The sequence below is a fragment of the Perissodus microlepis genome, chromosome 6, assembly GCF_051167445.1.
Source record: "Perissodus microlepis isolate ML-2025 ecotype Zambia chromosome 6, ASM5116744v1, whole genome shotgun sequence".
NCBI classification, from domain to species: domain Eukaryota; kingdom Metazoa; phylum Chordata; class Actinopteri; order Cichliformes; family Cichlidae; genus Perissodus; species Perissodus microlepis.
This window is the reverse complement of record NC_140466.1, coordinates 8,914,605-8,931,650: the sequence shown is the minus strand read 5'-3', so window position 1 is coordinate 8,931,650 and position 17,046 is coordinate 8,914,605. Positions and strand designations below refer to the sequence as shown.

The following is a 17,046-nucleotide window of genomic DNA, read 5'->3' as shown; positions in this document are numbered from 1 at the left end:
GACCTGATGAGTGTTAAGAGGTTAAAAGTAGTAAAACAGAGTACAGAAAGTAAATTCAATCTGAAAGTCAAATCTTACAGGATAAAGCTTGTTTTAGGAACAACACAAGCACTAATCACATCTTGTTTGGGATATGACAGTTTTGCACAGTCATAACAGATATAACTTTTTTTTATTTGTGATATCTCATATTAAAATTATGATTGGTAATGACTAAAATGTAGATATGTGAAATCACAAATGGATATCACAAATGCAGCTATGGGTATCTGAAATGTCACTGTTCAGAGTTCACTGTTCTGCCTGCAGACTCACCCTATAGCATAATAAAGATTAGAAGTAGGCTAATCATTTGCTCCCAGTAGAATCAGATTATTAAATGGTCACGTAGGAAACTTTTCATGGTTTTGATCATCTTTCCATTATTTTGATGCAGATTTTTAATGTATGCATTTTATACTTCTTTTCCACCCTGTCTTATGTTTTGTTTGTTGACTTGTTCTTGGATATTTATCCATCTAGCTGTTGTACTGCTGTCAGATTTGCCAATCTTTTTCCTCTTGGAATGTCACTGCAGAAGTACCTGTAATACATATATACTCTTGCTATTAAATGTCATAATAATTTAATGTGCTGTCCTAAGTGAGCAAATCCAGGATGTTTTGATTTAGAGTCCATGGCAATAATTAGTAAAGTTAAATGCCTGCAGTGTAATGCTCTGTGTAATGTTCAAAACTAAGATACCATCAACAGTGAGCCAGTGTCCCTTCCCAGTTAACTGGACCTTTACTGTTAACAGTTTCTAATAATATTAAAAAAGAGAATCTGTCTAATCTGTTAAGCCTTAATTACTGCTCACAACAATATGTGTTTATATGTATTATCAAAGTTACAGCTATGCATTATCTCAGACCTTAGCAATAACTTTGCTAATACATATACACACGTAAATGGTGGAAAGTCCCAGGTATCTCACTAGGGCTTAAATACTTGGGACTCTCCACCATTTGGTCTTAGAACTGAAGAAGCTTCTTGGATTTGAGGTGAAACATCTTCAAGAAACATAAAGCAGTCCAGTCGCTTTTCTTTCCAAACACCTTCGATTAATAGATCAGAGAAGTGCATATAAATATATATTTCTAAAGCTCAAAATGGAGACATGTCCCTACCTAAATAGTAGTTTCCTCCCACTGTTGAGTCCCCACACATGAGCACATCGCTAATATTGATATCCCGAGACCTAACCTTTGCATGATTATCCCCATCTCTCTTCATGCTTGTTTGTACCAACTATATGGAATTAGTACTTGCTCAATAGCCAGTTGGAGTACCATTAATCTAGTGAGATGTATTCTCAATCTGATGAGGATTACTTGCTCTTCCCTTGTTCTAAATGTAAATTTCTACTTTTTATTTCACTGTTCTTTCTTGCCATTACCCCATACTGTGCAACTTAAGACTAAGGACAGATGCATTACTTTGGTTACAAAGACACACCTTAAAGTCAAGTCATTCAACTAAAAACACTAAACAAAAGAATTCTTAATAGCAAACTGGAATTCAAAGTTCAAACAACAAAACCTTAGGTCCATGATAAGAGTATGATACCAAAATAAACACATTTAACTAGGCCCTATTTATAAATCATTCTCATAACGATCTTGCTCTGCCACAAATCACGATAATGACACCACTGTGAATGTGCCGCACTAAAATTTTAAACACACTAGAATAAAAACACTGTGGCAGTTAATACGGTTCGGTAGTCCAGTTTGCTTGCAATGTAACGCTATTTGACAGCAGAGGGCAGCAAAGGCCTGTCAGTCGGATCCTGTTTGACCAGGCTTTATATATACACACTATACCAAACAGAACAAATAACAATCAACCAGTCCGAGTAACCCTAGATATTATTTAAAATAGTTTTCTTGGAAATCTAACTCTAATTATATTTCGTGCAGCCTCAAATACAAATTTCTCATTGTGTATTATACACATGTTTCTTATAGGCGCTATAAAGGTCCAAGAAAAACGCAGGGCTCGCTCTTGATCTGCGTTAAATTAATGGGTCATATTATTTAAATAGATGTTATTTGGAAACTGCAAGCAGATGTGTTGTATGACGTCAGTACTGTGGTTTGGGGAAGAGTGTTTTACGGATGTTACCTGGCTGTACTGCAAGTAAGTAAATTTGCAAGTAAACTGCACCGTCATCGTCATTCTGCGTTAAAAAAAAAAAAACAGCACCGAGAATTTGTAGACTGGAGCGGATTAGATGAAATTCCGTTTTCAGAGATTTTTCTCAGCAACAAAATCGCTGAAGATGGGCTGCAGGAAACTGTTGCTAAAGGATGTCTTATACGGAACATTTGTTACATGTTGTTAGCTGTTTGTTTTAAATAAGCAACAAGCGATCAGACGCGGATACATCACCACTGAGCCAAAAAGGACAGTTCCATTTGCTGAAAGAAAAAAAAAAAATAGAGTCAACCGTGCACATCTGGAGTGATGTCATATTTATAATATACCTATCAACGAAAAATCTACTTTACAGGAGTGATTTCTGTTCATTCGCATATGCACAGTGGACTGCCTGACGCATCTGGAACAAACTAAGTCCGGATGTTACCGTTGGGCATTAATTAGTGATTGGGTCGACCCCCCTATATAAAGGAGACGCGCCCACTGCTCTGCTCTGTCTCCACACAAGCGAAGATGAGCTACGGATCTGAAGTCTTTTCCTCCTCCTCCTACCGGAGGATTTTCGGGGATTCTCCCCGTTATGCATCCTCTCCATCGCGCACGGTGATGAACGTGGCCTCTCGCGGAGGGTACCGGTCCTCCTCCCTATCCCGAAGCAACGTTTCGTCCCTGGGCTCTTTCAGCAGAAAGTCTGGCCGCTCCTTCTCTCCTATGCCAGTGGAGTCCTTCGACCTGACACAGAGTAGCGTCCTCAACAATGAGTTTAAAATCATCCGCACTAATGAAAAGGAACAAATGCAAGGTCTTAATGACCGCTTTGCAATGTTCATCGAGAAAGTGCGCAACTTGGAGCAGCACAACAAAGTGCTGGAAACAGAGTTGACTGCTCTGCGACAGCGTCATACCGAGCCGTCCAGGCTGGCAGAGCTCTATCAGCAAGAGATCCGCGAACTGCGCTCCCAGCTCGACGAACTGAACGGGGAGAAGTCCCAGCTGATGATCGAGAGGGATAATATTGAGGACGACCTGCAGAAGCTCAGGGGGAAATATGAAGAGGAGTTCCGCGCCCGAGAGGAGGCGGAGGCCACCCTCAAGGCTTTCAAAAAAGATGTGGATGATGCTACCATGGTGCGCCTGGACTTAGAGAAGAAAGTGGAATCCCTCCTGGACGAGATCAACTTCCTCAGGAAGGTGCATGAAGAGGAGGTGGCCGAACTGACGGATATGATCCAGGCTGCACAGGTGTCTGTTGAAATGGAGGTGTCCAAGCCGGATCTCACCTCCGCCCTCAAAGAGATTCGCAGCCAGTACGAGTCCATGGCTTCAAAGAACCTGCAGTCCGCCGAGGAGTGGTACAAGAGCAAGTTTGCAGATCTTTCCGAGCAGGCTAACCGTAGTAACGAGGCCATCCGCGCCGGCAGGGAGGAAGTGAACGAGTTCAGGAGGCAGCTGCAGTCCAAGACTATCGAGATCGAGAGTCTGAGAGGAACCAACGAATCTCTGGAAAAGCAGCTTCGGGAGATGGAGGACAGACACAATATGGAGATTGGAAACTATCAGGTAATTCTGTTTTACTTTTTTTGACGCTTATCATCAGGTTTCTCCTGCAATGATATTCGGCTGTTAAATAGCAGTCTCGTAAAAGTTTCATTTAAATTGATAGTCTACTATGTGTGTAGTTTTTAGTGACAATACCGCAAAAATAAGATCGGGACAACCGTTTTTTGTCGGGCTCTGTCCGTGGTGCTGAAACTAGTTCCTTCGGGATAGCGCGCTCAGCTGCATCTGACAACGCCCACTGTCAGTGCTCTAAGTAAAAAAAAAAATAAAAAAAAGACTTTAAAACAAGAAAACGCTTGATCCAGAGCTTCTTACTAAAAATAAAATATTTACTATTTATTAATACATTTCTCAAATTCTAGCCTACACCATGCCCATGTTAACAATGGGATTGACAGAGGTCTTTGTCTGTCTGCTGCAAGACATGTAGTCACACACATTGTCTTCACCTTTTTAAATATGTAATTCTGGCCTACTTTCATTTTTAATTTTCTGCTCAGGAAAGCATGGCAGAGCTGGAGAATGAGCTGAGGACCACAAAGAGCGAGATGGCTCGTCACTTGAGGGAGTATCAGGATCTGCTTAATGTCAAGATGGCACTGGATATAGAAATTGCAGCATACAGGTATGTTTCTTGACACCTCACCACTTGCCTCTCTCATTATATAATGTCTTCCTCTAACGCCTTTTTATGACCATTTCTGCAGGAAACTACTGGAGGGAGAGGAGACCCGCATCGGGACAGGCATCACCTATCCCAGTCCCTCCATAAGTGCTGGACCTGGGCAGGGCTACAGCTACCAGACCCGCATTTACACAAGCTCTGGCAAGAGCTCCAAGAAGGAGGGAAAGGATGACGAGCAGCTGGAGAGCAAATCCGGTGGGAAGATGTCCCAGCGTGAAGTTTATGAGGAGACGGTAGTCACCACCAAGAAGATGGAGAAGCAGCAAGACGACATTCCCACCAATCAGAAAAACTAAGCCTACTGTAAGCCTGGTGTTGACCCCTAAATCTTCCCTTTGCCTTGCAAACCCATACCTCTTCATCCCCCATCCCAAAAGCATAGTAAGATTGTCTTTCATATCTGAGCTAGTGTGTGTTGGATGTGATTAGAGTGCAGGATCTACAGGTTTGTTTTATGTTGGTGTCCTTGTCCCCTTTGACCCCCACAGGTGTTCCCCCCATCAAGGGTAATCCATTATACCGCTATTATAACCGACACACCATGCAAAAGTCCAGGACATCTGTTCTCTCTTGTTCTCTCTTGTTCTCAGCTTCAAACAATATCAAGCACTTAGGTAGCATCTCTTACAGGAGTATGGTCTTTCACAGTACATTATTCTACTGGTCTTTCTCACTAATCAATATGTACGGACACACAGTAGATAATAATAACAACTCCGGTTGTGCATTTCTTCCACAAACTGTGAATTATTCTCAACACATTCCACACTATGGCAAAAAGATCTAAAACACATCAGCTGGTATGGGTCTCCACCCACAATAGGAATATAATGATTTCTCTTTAGTAAGTAAGCACACAGTCTACATAAGAAACCAGCTAACAATAATAACAATAATTAATAAGATGAACAATAATAAATGATAATGTCTTACTGAGCCAACATTTTGAGCCTTTTTAGCGCAAAGAATATCCTGCTTAAATCAAATGTTTGCACAGACAGTTCTCTTTTCATTGCAAGGGATTTGAGCACAACCCAAATGGCTGAAGGAGTCGAGCACCGACCCTTTTCGAATTCCTGGAAAAGTTTCACTAACAACAATATATTAATGTAGCTCTTTGAGTAAGATCAAGACTTAGGACAAAGACAAAAATATATTATTCTGGCATAATTTGCATGGTGTACGAAGATGTCATGCTTGCATGGAATTCATCAGCAAATTACTCATTCAACACATTTTTGTTGTATGAAGTTAAAACTGCCGACTATGTCGAGCATCATCATGCACAACACCTTTTAATGACTGCATTAGACATGTGTTTGTTAGGCCTTTAGGTTAGATTTGAGACTTTAGAGAATGGAGCAAACATAATAAAAGAGTCTTTTGTAAAGTCAGTTGAAGACTGAATTATAAATTATGCTGTAGCACAAATGCATGAGTTTCATAATGATCCAGCGATTGAGGTGTGATAAATTTTACACATCAGCTGCATAACAACATTTCCCATGAAGCACAACCCAAGAATTAATACCATATCAGTCACCCTGAAGAAAACAGTGTTGACAAAACTCTAATGATTTAGTTGAAGCGTGCCATGCCATGATGTGTTTAGAACGTCTCAACTTCTTTTTTTTTTTTAAACTGTGGCCATGACTGGATAAAATGTCTGTTGTAGTGTGACCCCACCACTAGAAATCCTTCAGTAGCTTAAAAGAGACTTGCAGCTTGTTTTCTCTGCTCGTGCACTGCCAACTCTAACACAGCTATCTGTATTCTCTTGCTGCTGGTCATGGTGAATAATGCCCTGACAAACTGCACTAACACTAAGAATGGTAACAAAACCTACTGATAGTACTGTACTAAGTGTGTTTGTGTCTCTACACAGTGGCCTATCATAACTGGAATTATGTGTTGAGTGAGAACAGCAAGTCTGAAAGCTGGGCATTTTGATTTTGTTTCGTAGAATAATGAATTGTACGAATTATAGCGTCAAACAGAAGAAGTTATAAACACACTGAATGAGTTGCTAGTGGTTGCAAATGACAAGCCTTTATCCTTACACTGTAAACCAAAAGAGCTTTCATGGATGTCTAAAGAAAAATATCGCGTCCGCAGCACTGCCAAACTTTTCTAAATGCACATGCTCTGGAAAGTGATGATCAGTATATCACCGATTCAAAACCAACAATCAATATTTAGCCATACTGTAAAAGAAATACTGTAGGACGTAATATGCCTTAAAACACCAGCAGCTTTTGACCATGTGTTTGATGCATACGACTCTGTTCAGTGGGGTGTTTAACCGTTATATTCTCTTTCGTAGTGTTTATCATAGCTGCAGTGACAACAAAAGCATATGGATTGAATGTAGTTGACATGCTTTTCTCTTTACTATTATTATTATTGTATTGCTGTATGACACCATATCAATAAAACCTTGAAATAATTTTGGCTGCATGTGATTTCATTATGTCTCTTTAAAATGACGGGGAAGGGTTTCCTACTGGAAGGTATGCAAAAGTTGAACGCAAAATATTTCTACTCACATAGTTGTCATTATCGATCTATGCACACATCATTCGTGTCTGTTTATGCACCCTATTGATGAACTGGATATTTCCTAATCTATGATCAATAACAAGCTCTTAAACACAGTCCTGATGGAAAGTCAGATTTTTTTTTTCTGCGTAGCATTTTTAGTGGGAAAAAATGTCATAATTATGTCCAAGTTACACTTAAAATGTAGGCATTTAATGCAAAATATATCAACAAAAAATTTAATAACTAACAAATAAGGCATTGCACAGGTCAAAACAAAGGAAATCACAGGAAAAAACAAAACAAAACAACAACTGACTGACAGATAAAAATCAGTGTTGAGGGTCAGTATGGTTTTATAAATATTTCTTTAGAGAAAAAAAAAAGACTATCTGGCTGGCTGGAAAGCAATGTCACCTTGAAGCTTTTAAGAGGCCCAGGACCAGGAAGCTGTGCATCACAGAGATATGATGGATTACCTAAGGCTGTACTGTGCATTGACCCTTGAACCCCCAATCCCTGCCCCACACACTCACACAAACAGAGACCCAGACCCTTTGACCTTGGAGTCTTTGGACCTCACGCATTGTCCTTAATTAGCCCATCTCGCCTTTTGCGCACTGATTGGGCGGGACAGCTTCAGCACCGCGTGTGCATGCATGATGCACATTGCAGTTCTTCAAAGATTTATACCTCTGCAATGCTGCTGAACGGAAGTCCTGAGGTGAAATACTGTAAAAGCCCTGTTACAAAACAGCCCTCCCCCTGATTGCTTCAAACTTCAAGAGTGCTTCAACTTTCTATTTTGAGATGCACCTTAGCCACCCTGTCCCCAATTCATAACCGCCACAAAAAAGAAAAAAAAAAAAACATAAGAGCTTTACGAGGCTATAAAAGCCTGTGAAATATTGCACTGCCTTTTATTGTGTAAAGGATTCTTGTGGAAACTGCGTCCGATCTGGGATTAATTTGAAATTTACTGCTGAATGCTATGAGAGCAGGTTGTGCCTGCACTTCCACTGCAATCTATAAGCATTGCAGTTGGCTGATTTCTCAGGTGTGTCATTTTTTAATGATTGAACACATGCTTATATTACCATACCTGCAGTGCTGTTTAAACTTTGTTTTACTGATTGTAATAAAGTACAACAAACTGAGCCAAAATACACAGAAAAAGACAGTTCCTCCAGTGATTCCTCACATTTTATTATGGCATCACTGGTACACCAGTAATACATAGAGTTAAACTGTGAAAAGTTTAGGCACAGAAAGATTACATTCTCATCCATCATGCAGTACAATCAGGGAAGCATCTGATTGTGTCCAAATTCTTTATTTGTTTTAAAATACACAATACATTGTTGCCATTGTTTATTAAAACATTATCACTTACATAACTCATGTGGCAAAGAACGTTGCTGTGAGCAAGGTAAAAAGTTTGATTCCCAGCCGCTCCGTATGATGCTAATGCCTGTAAGATGTCGCTGTTGAGTTTTTTTCTGAATGAATGAATGAGACTGTAAAACACTTATTAAATATAATGCTATGAAATGCAGACCATTTACCTTGAATAAACCCTTTCTCTGTGTTGAAAAATGTCTCTAGATGTCTCATACATCATTTTACACACATCTACTCATCATTCAACCCTCTAATATAAAGTCATTTTAGGCTCTCCCTCTGAATTTTTTAATTTGAGAAGTATTACTAAATATTATATATACATATAGACTCCTCACTGACTGTGGCAACTCTTCTTATTCATGCCTTCATCTTTGCAATCTTGAAGAATAAAAGGGCCCGTGCTGAGGGAGAGGCATGTTTTATGTACTGTCTGGTGATTGCAGGGGTGTGGTGTGGGGTGGAAATGAGAATCAGGCTGTGCAGCAAGCGAGCTTTGCCCATAAATTTCACCAGTTTGTCAGCTTCTCTGGATCAAAGCCATTCCTCTTCACTGGGCTGTGGTGTCAGCTCTGCAGGCATATTAAAGTCTGTATGCGTGTGACCTTTCACACAGAAATAGACATCCAGAAAACCAAAAATGACCAGCATTTCATTGACCTATTTATACAGTTTCTAAATACATCTGTTACAATGTGTACAGACAGAACTGTTTGTTTTATGGTTTAGTGTCGCAGGTAACACAGTAACATCACCTGTTCTTGTGAGGTGAACGCAAAAAGAAGACTCAGCGGCAAACTCACAATCTCCGTCTTTTCTCAGTCATTGCATTGGTTATCGTTCAATAAAAATGGTGGATATGCACATACATCCCAGTTATTGTACCAGTAAACAAAGTGTTAATCTGAGTTAGTGCTGCTGTTGCCTTGGAATTAGTTGCTAGTGTCTTGCTGTGCTCCTGCAGCCTTAGGGAGTGACCGCTCTCAGAGAGACAGGATTCCTCTCGTCTCGACAGAATAGAGGCAAAGAGCATACAGATGAAAAACAAATTTAAAAAAATGTGAAAAAGACAAAGAAAATCAACAAATTCTTGAGTATAATTTTACCACATTTAGGATAATGGATCCTTGAGGTAGGTACCAATTGAGTGATCCTAAACTGTCTGTCAGCAACAATTAATTCATTAATTAGCAATTAATTAAACAACTTAATGTTCAGTGGAGAGATATATTTCAATTTTGCGTGAAATGTAACAATTTTCCAGTCTGGCACAAAGTGCTGAATCATTCTGTGGCGCTCCCTTTTAACCAAGCCATGACTGTGTGTTCTCTCTCTCTTCGTCTGTGCTAATAATAGCAGAGACAGAGCCAACAGAGCCAGACAGCCAGACAGACAGGGTGAAGGAAAATGTTTTTCCCTGAACAAAGAGGACCGTCGAAGCTTTTTTTGACCTCACTTTCAGCTTCTGTGAGGATGGATGAGTGGTACTGGGACTGTTCAACACGAGACATATAATTACATTAAGTGCAAAGTCTGTTTCAGTAATCAGAAAATGGTAATCAGTAATCAAAAAACATAAAATATATATCAATCAATGTTTATATTTTACACCTACCTGTGACAAAGTCTACATTCTGGCTAAATTACTAACTTCTTCTTGTATATAGACTGGACAGTTGTTCACCTTTTGAAGAAACCGATGATATTGGATATAAGTAAGCCTATCCCTGCTGCTGTAGGGTGAGAGGTGGGGTATATGCTGGACGGGTTGCCAGTCTTACACAGGGTAGATAAGGATATATTGATATATGATATATTTTAAGATTTGCATCCTTTATCTTCAAGAGTACTAGTGCTTGTTTGCTGAATATATTCCAAGGACACGCCCCTTTGAACACCACTCTGCCTTTGTCTGGCTCATTTTTAAATTATATACAATGTACTGAATAATTGCTGGTGTCTATATCTGACAGTAAAGGTATTTATACATTACATACAACTCTATGAAAGCCTAATAAATCAAGCAATTACAACATCTCTTTTTATATAATGCATGTATATACATAAAAGAAAGATGCAAAACCAAGACCAAATAAGATCGATTACATTTTCATAGCGGCTTTTCAAAATTCAAACCTTCCTACCTTTTTTTTGTTTTTGTTTTAAAAGAAAGATGTTGTCTATCAAACAGCCAAAAATAACACAATAAAAAGCAGTACACCACGAGACTCTTCTTTCTACCCTTTCATGTGAAATCTCTTTCTCTTTTCTTCAGGTGTGATTCATCACTTCCTTCAGTGATTAAAAGGATATAAGGAGAAAAAAAAGTTTCACAGATAAGACAGGAAAACTTGAGATGAAATGGTAAAATTTGTCTATCTTTAGCTTTCAGGTGGCTGGATCAAAAGGCGGTGGAGGAGCAGGAAGGTACTTGGAGAAGCTGATGTGTGCATCATAAGTAGCTGAACTGAAGCTCTGCAGACTCCTACTGATGCTGCACTGGATGCACCTCAGGCACAAAATGTCACTGTGGAGATACATCTAGTAAATAAATAAATAAGAAATGTGTATGCCCTTCAGAAATTTGAAACCACGTAGGAATATTTTTGAAAATCCTGAGATTTTGTTTACTGCTTTCTTACGACAATTACGATGATGATCCTCTGGTTTCTATTAATATCAAATCAATATGTTCATAAAATTGTTGCCAATTTCAGAAATAATACTTCTCCTGACAGCACCATTTTAGGGCTGCTTTACTGCATTTCCTGCATAATCATCATACAAAGGACCAATTCTAAGTACAAAGCAATTAATTATCTGCATTCTTTGGCCCTGTATAACACAGAAGAGTATATTTGCAACATTTTTAGACAAATGCACATCTCTGAAGAGTGTGCACAATGTTCCAGTGTCCTAAAATGTTCCCTCAGCTATTTATGAGGTAAGAGCTATGTGCTGCCGCCATCTAATCCATAATAGAGCAGCTGCGCCCTTACAGGGGCTTCATTCAATATCTATCCTACAGTGTATGACACAGCATTTAGAGAAAAAGAAAGGCAGAGAAATGCAACAAAGATGAAGTAAACCTGATGTTAAGAAGACCATCCTCGAGCCATAAGATCAGTCAGAGAAGTGAGGGTGTCAAATGGAATATTTAATCATAAGAAGCTCAAAGCACGAGTGAGGACGATGCCTCTGATCAGTTTCAGATGAATCGTTTTTAGTGACTGTTGCTGAGAATTCCCTTTCTTACTTATCCGGGAGTTTTAAGGATATACTCAGATGGTCTGATCGGTTTAAAGTTTTCATAAAAGATGAAATTTTCTCAGAAATGTATTCTAGTTTTTTTTCTCTTTCTTGTTTCTCAGCCATAGTGATGAAATATTAAAATTACATCATCAAAGTCGGGATATTGAATGCCTTCTTTAAATCTGGTTCAAAAAAAGAAAGGAAACGAAAAGAAAAGGCAAAGAAAACCATGAACATATTTCCAGAGGTAATATTAAAAGATGCACTTATTAAATCAGGTAGTTTAATAATAGCCTTTGCTTAGCATAATTGGGTCTCATCAGAGAGCATTGATTTCCTTTGCAGCTGAACAGGTGTGGAAATAGGGTCAGAAAGAGCAAATTTCTATCATTAATCTTCAGGCTCTCTATCCAGAGGACTTAAAAAAACAGGACTGACTATATTATGGTCACCATTAACGACAGAACATCAGGAATATGTTAATAAAATGTCACTATTACTGTATCTCTGTGTAGAAGTTACATATTATAAAGGCAAATCACATTAGAGATACATACCTTGGATGCATCTGAGATCATTTACTCATTCATACTCCCTTGAAAGTGAGTTTTATGCAAAGGATTACATGGTCAGCTTATTGGTAAAATACAATTGGCAGCATAGAAGGTTTGAGTTGCTGTACGGTGCTTATGGAAACCCGAGGGATACTCAGAGAAACACTAGTTATTTTTTTAAACCAGCCTTTTGTCTTCCTAATATGTAATTTGACTCAAAATTCAAATAAAAATACTGAATAGTTCAGTTATTTCTTTCACAGCTCCCTCTAAAGTCTTGATATGTGGGAAAGGATTACTGTGTAACCTTGGGAAGCTCTCATAAGATTGATTTATTTGTCTTTTAATCTTTTCATTGCAGCTTTCTTACAGATCTGGTCAAAAAGACATTTCTTACTTATTAAAACTGAAGCTGTAACTGTGGCTTTGACTTGTTTAATGAGGGTTTTGCATCTTAAACTCCTGTGATACAGCAGCTCTACTTAAAGAGTAAACATCATAAGGTGTTTTTTCTCTTTACCACACGATAGAACAGCTTTGAGGTTGTCTTCTTGTCCGGTATCACACTAAGAAGGAGATTACTGTATGAGATATACATGAATCCTTACAGTGTCTCCGTAGTTTTATAGGGATGTGCAACGGAGGAGGTAAACACATAAAAGGGACACAAAGGGACACTCTCCTCCCCCCACAAAACGCTGTGGAGCCTGAAGGCTGGCAGAGTAAAGATTACCTTCCTCCAGAGGCCAAATTATTGACAAATCTCCCATGCTCCACAGAGTACAGGCCTTTGCAGTCTTCAAACATGCAGGCACACACTGGGGAGCTTTGAGGTGGAGGCTGGCTGAAAGATGCAGGTCTCGTCCCTAATCCTCTCAGTTCTCTGTTTCTACCATTCATCTATTAGGTGCAGGAATAATAGTGACATGTGCCCTTAATAAGAGGTGAGGGTAAGATATTAGCTTACCAGCTGCTGCAAGCCGACCTTCCCCTAGCAATGACTGACTGAAACACTTATATGTAGGCACACGAGTGTCCTCTACCATGCTCGTTTGCTAAAAAGCAGTAACACCTAATAGAGAATCCCTACACCAGACTGGAATCTGAAATTACTCTAGCTTATTTCTCTCTTGCAGTTCATCAAAATGCAAGGCACATCACTGCTGTTTAAAGCATGAAGGTCAGTCATGACTGAAAATGTCCCCCTGACAAAGTAAAATGCTTTAGGACAAGCAGAGAAAAATGATATGCACACATGATACAAACAGATTTTTAAATATTTTCTGATGAGTTTGTCAGATCAAAATTGGTGTTGGCAGATTTTTTTTTTGTAACCGTAAAACATAAAACTTGCTGGTGTGTTTTTTTAATCAGTAAACATTTTCAGTGGAGAAGAGCTACAAGACAACCCTACCAAAACCAAGTGATTATATTGTTTAATTTTGAGAAATAGGCTTATTTGCTTTCTTGCTTTGGGTTACATGAGAAGACAGCACTTTCATGTTTGTACTCTAAATATGAAGCCAGCAGGTTTACTTACAGTAGCTTAGCTTAGCATAAAGACTGGAAACAGTGACTCCATCCACTCCAGCTTTTATTTCGAACGCTTCAATGAACTTCTTCACCTCTTCATCTACTTTGTTTTCAGTCTTTGCATTTTCATTGGTTCTTTTTTAAAGCATATATATTGAATCCTGAGGTGTAAATCTCATTAGCAGTTTAGTCTGATATTCCATTCTCCTGTAGCTGAGTTCAGTAGTAAACAACATAATTTTTCTGTTTCTTCAAGCGTTAAAGGGAAGCACGGTCGGCTCTTACAGAGCTGTCGCTGTATAGCTTGAGAGGAAATTTGCATATTTGCAAATTTGTTCAGCTTTCGCCTTTAATGCCGCTAGGTCCCTTTTAAATCTCTGTAGAGCAAACAGTGTTGTGAATGGAGTGGAAAAAACAAAAGACTTTCTCTGCACAATGATAAGAGGACTCTCAGAGTCAGATTTTTGTTTCAGTTTGACACAAAAAGACATTTCCTGTAAATATGTTGTTAGTTTTCTTCTCATATTAACATTTAGGGGGGCTTGCCATGACATGCTTACCAAGTTTTTAATGTTACATACTGTCAGCCCTCACCCAGGTTACTCTTTGCATGTGATGTGTGGTTAGTTGGCATCATCACCTTAGTCTCCTAAGCCCATTTGAGCAGCAAAAGCTATTTCAACCTTGAAGGCTGCAAAGATGGATTTATGGACTGCTGCCGAGGCTTTCACTCTAACCTGCTAGCCACTGGTGAGTGCAGGGTGATTACAAGACATAATTCAAAATCTCATCATTATGAAGGCAGCAAAGAATGGCTTCACGGTGTTATGATTTTATAACATTGTCATTCCACGTAGATGAAATGGCTAGCTTAAGTTAGCGGAGCGGTTGCTCTCTTAATAAAAACAGAGACAGTTAGTGGAAGACGAAGGCTGTTTTCATTAATCAAATGTCGTCATTAATCAAAGACATTGCCTTACTGATAGCGGTGGAGTGAGAGAAACCTCTGGACAGATGTTTTGTTGGATCATTGAGTCAATTAATGTTGGCACTGCTGCACAGACAGTGTGACAGATGTGAAAAATACTACATGGCTGCACCAGAAATGAAGGGTCTTTCTATAGTGGGCATGTGTATAGAAAAACATTTTATTTATGACATGTTAGTTACTTTATTTTTGATGAAAGGTTTGAATATCTATGAACCATGAGCATCTTTATCTGCAGCCAGGCTGTGAAGGCAAAGCCTAATAGAAACCTGGAAATATACATATGAATCATGTTAAAAAATAAACTTTAAACTGTGTTTGGATTTAGATGGCATAAACACTCAGGTACAACTGATCAAAATAACCTCTGTTTGCATCTTTCTTCCTGTCTTCCTGTCTTTGTCTGTCGGCCTCATATTCTCACTGCCGTGTTGCAGGTTGCAGCTCCATCATAGATTTCAAATTCACAATGCACTGAACGCCAATACTTCAGCGCTCTTGGCTCCACCCTTACTGCTGCTCTTCATCAGCCTCACAAATACATGCAATCCCAAGGTACCCTGCCTCTAGGCCCACAATCTGTGTGCATGGGTTTCTATGTGTGTGTGTGTACTTGGTGTGTGTGTACTCCTCCCTTCTCCCCCAATCCCACATCTCCCAAAGTGCTGACTGAAGCCATTCCCCACCTGCTGGCAGTTTGCCCAGACCCTGATATACTGTGTCACTGTATACATATAAACAACTATTGATCGGATAGAAAACAGCCAAAGTATTCCATTATCTTGGCATGGCCATATTTAAAGATGTCAGCTCATGCTCAGCCTGAGGGACTTGAGATGCAGGACTCATTCAGGCAATGCTTCTGACTGGTAATCTGTTAAAATATTTACCAGCCACAATTAAGTGGACACAAAAACATCCGGCTAAGTAGTGTGGAGGCATTCCTAGAAGTGTCTTTGTGTTGTATATGTGGTTGTGCTGGAGTGTGCGTGCGTGTGTACAAAGGCAGCTGACCTATAGTAATCAATGGCCCCATAATTAGTGAGACAATCGATGGAGCAGCATGAGCTATTAATTAAAAAGCAGTTTAGAGGCTTGTGTGGTCTCATTGTGTGTAGACTGAGAGAAAATACACACACAGACCACTTTATTAGGAACATGCTGGAATCCAATACAGCAGTTCTACTGTAAATTCTATTTCTGGAAAGAATCTACAGTTTATTGCTTTACTTATTGGTTTGCATGTTTATTTTTGTGTGTAATGGCCTTTTTTAATATTCCTAAAATAGAGAGCACATAAAGGGTGCTACACCGAAGCACATGTGTGTCCATTGGAGGTGGCCTAATACCCTACCACATGACCTATGCACCTTTGCAGAAATGTTACTACACGTCCTGGCAGCACAGATAGGTCTGTTTAGTTGTTAACACGCCATGCAAACAGTTTTAATTAGCACAGGAATGAAAGCTCTGTGAAACAAAATGAAAAGTTATTGTAACTATATCGGGGTAGTTATTTGGCCAGTGCAAATATATGTTGTTTTTCTCGGTTTTAAAACTGGCTCAATCAGTTTTGGCCTTATCTTCATCCTGTATCTGAATAAAAGAAACTGTTCAAGTCCAACATGAACAGCTCAGAGCTCAATGATCAAAGCAGAGCAATGTCATAATGCTTCTGCAGCCAGTGCTGCTGCAGCTGATGTGCTAAGGCTCCGGTGCCAAAGGACACCTTGTGTGTAAAGAAGAGACACACGTACAGAATCTGACAAAATGGCATCATTTTACGCTCAGGGATAAGATGCATTGGCCCAGAAAACACCAGAACCTCAAGCTAAAGGTTCTTAGCTATATTTTAAGGGGGGCAGAGAGGTCTGCAAGGTTAAGCTGTTTTGTGCCAGAATGTTACATGAACTGTACCTTCACATGCTGTATGAGATAATAACCTAATTGACTCTCCAATTGGTTCTCAGCGAGCCTGTCTTTTTTCATCAAGCAGCATAATTACAGGCTGTCTGGGTGTGAAAACGCCCTGTTATTGGCAAAGAAATGTCATGTTAATTCCACTGAATAATTTGCTTCCTTAATCTGAATCCTGTCATAAATGGAAACTGAGTAGATTCCGATTTCACTGGAGATAAGCAGCTTCATGCAAATGTCTTTTAGCAATAGAAAGACATCTAATTGACTTTTTTTTTTACGCAGCAGTTTAGTATTTAAAAAAATTGTCTGTAACTTCAGGTGTGAGAATTTGACCCAGACTGTGCATGAAATCTGGCTATTACTGTCTTTTCATGTGAATTTTACAGTGTGGGCTTCGGCAACACCGCGTCTGT

General features: G+C 39.3%; 1 protein-coding gene across 1 annotated transcript; it reads left to right on the top strand.

Annotated features, from left to right (window-relative positions):
• Positions 1-2,134: 2,134 nt before the first annotated feature.
• Positions 2,135-6,893, top strand: inab (internexin neuronal intermediate filament protein, alpha b). Its single transcript, XM_084930554.1, has 3 exons — positions 2,135-3,762; positions 4,263-4,387; positions 4,470-6,893. Exons 1-3 carry the CDS (start codon positions 2,716-2,718, stop codon positions 4,741-4,743), a joined length of 1,446 nt encoding a protein of 481 aa, XP_084786680.1. The 5' UTR covers positions 2,135-2,715; the 3' UTR covers positions 4,744-6,893.
• Positions 6,894-17,046: the final 10,153 nt, after the last annotated feature.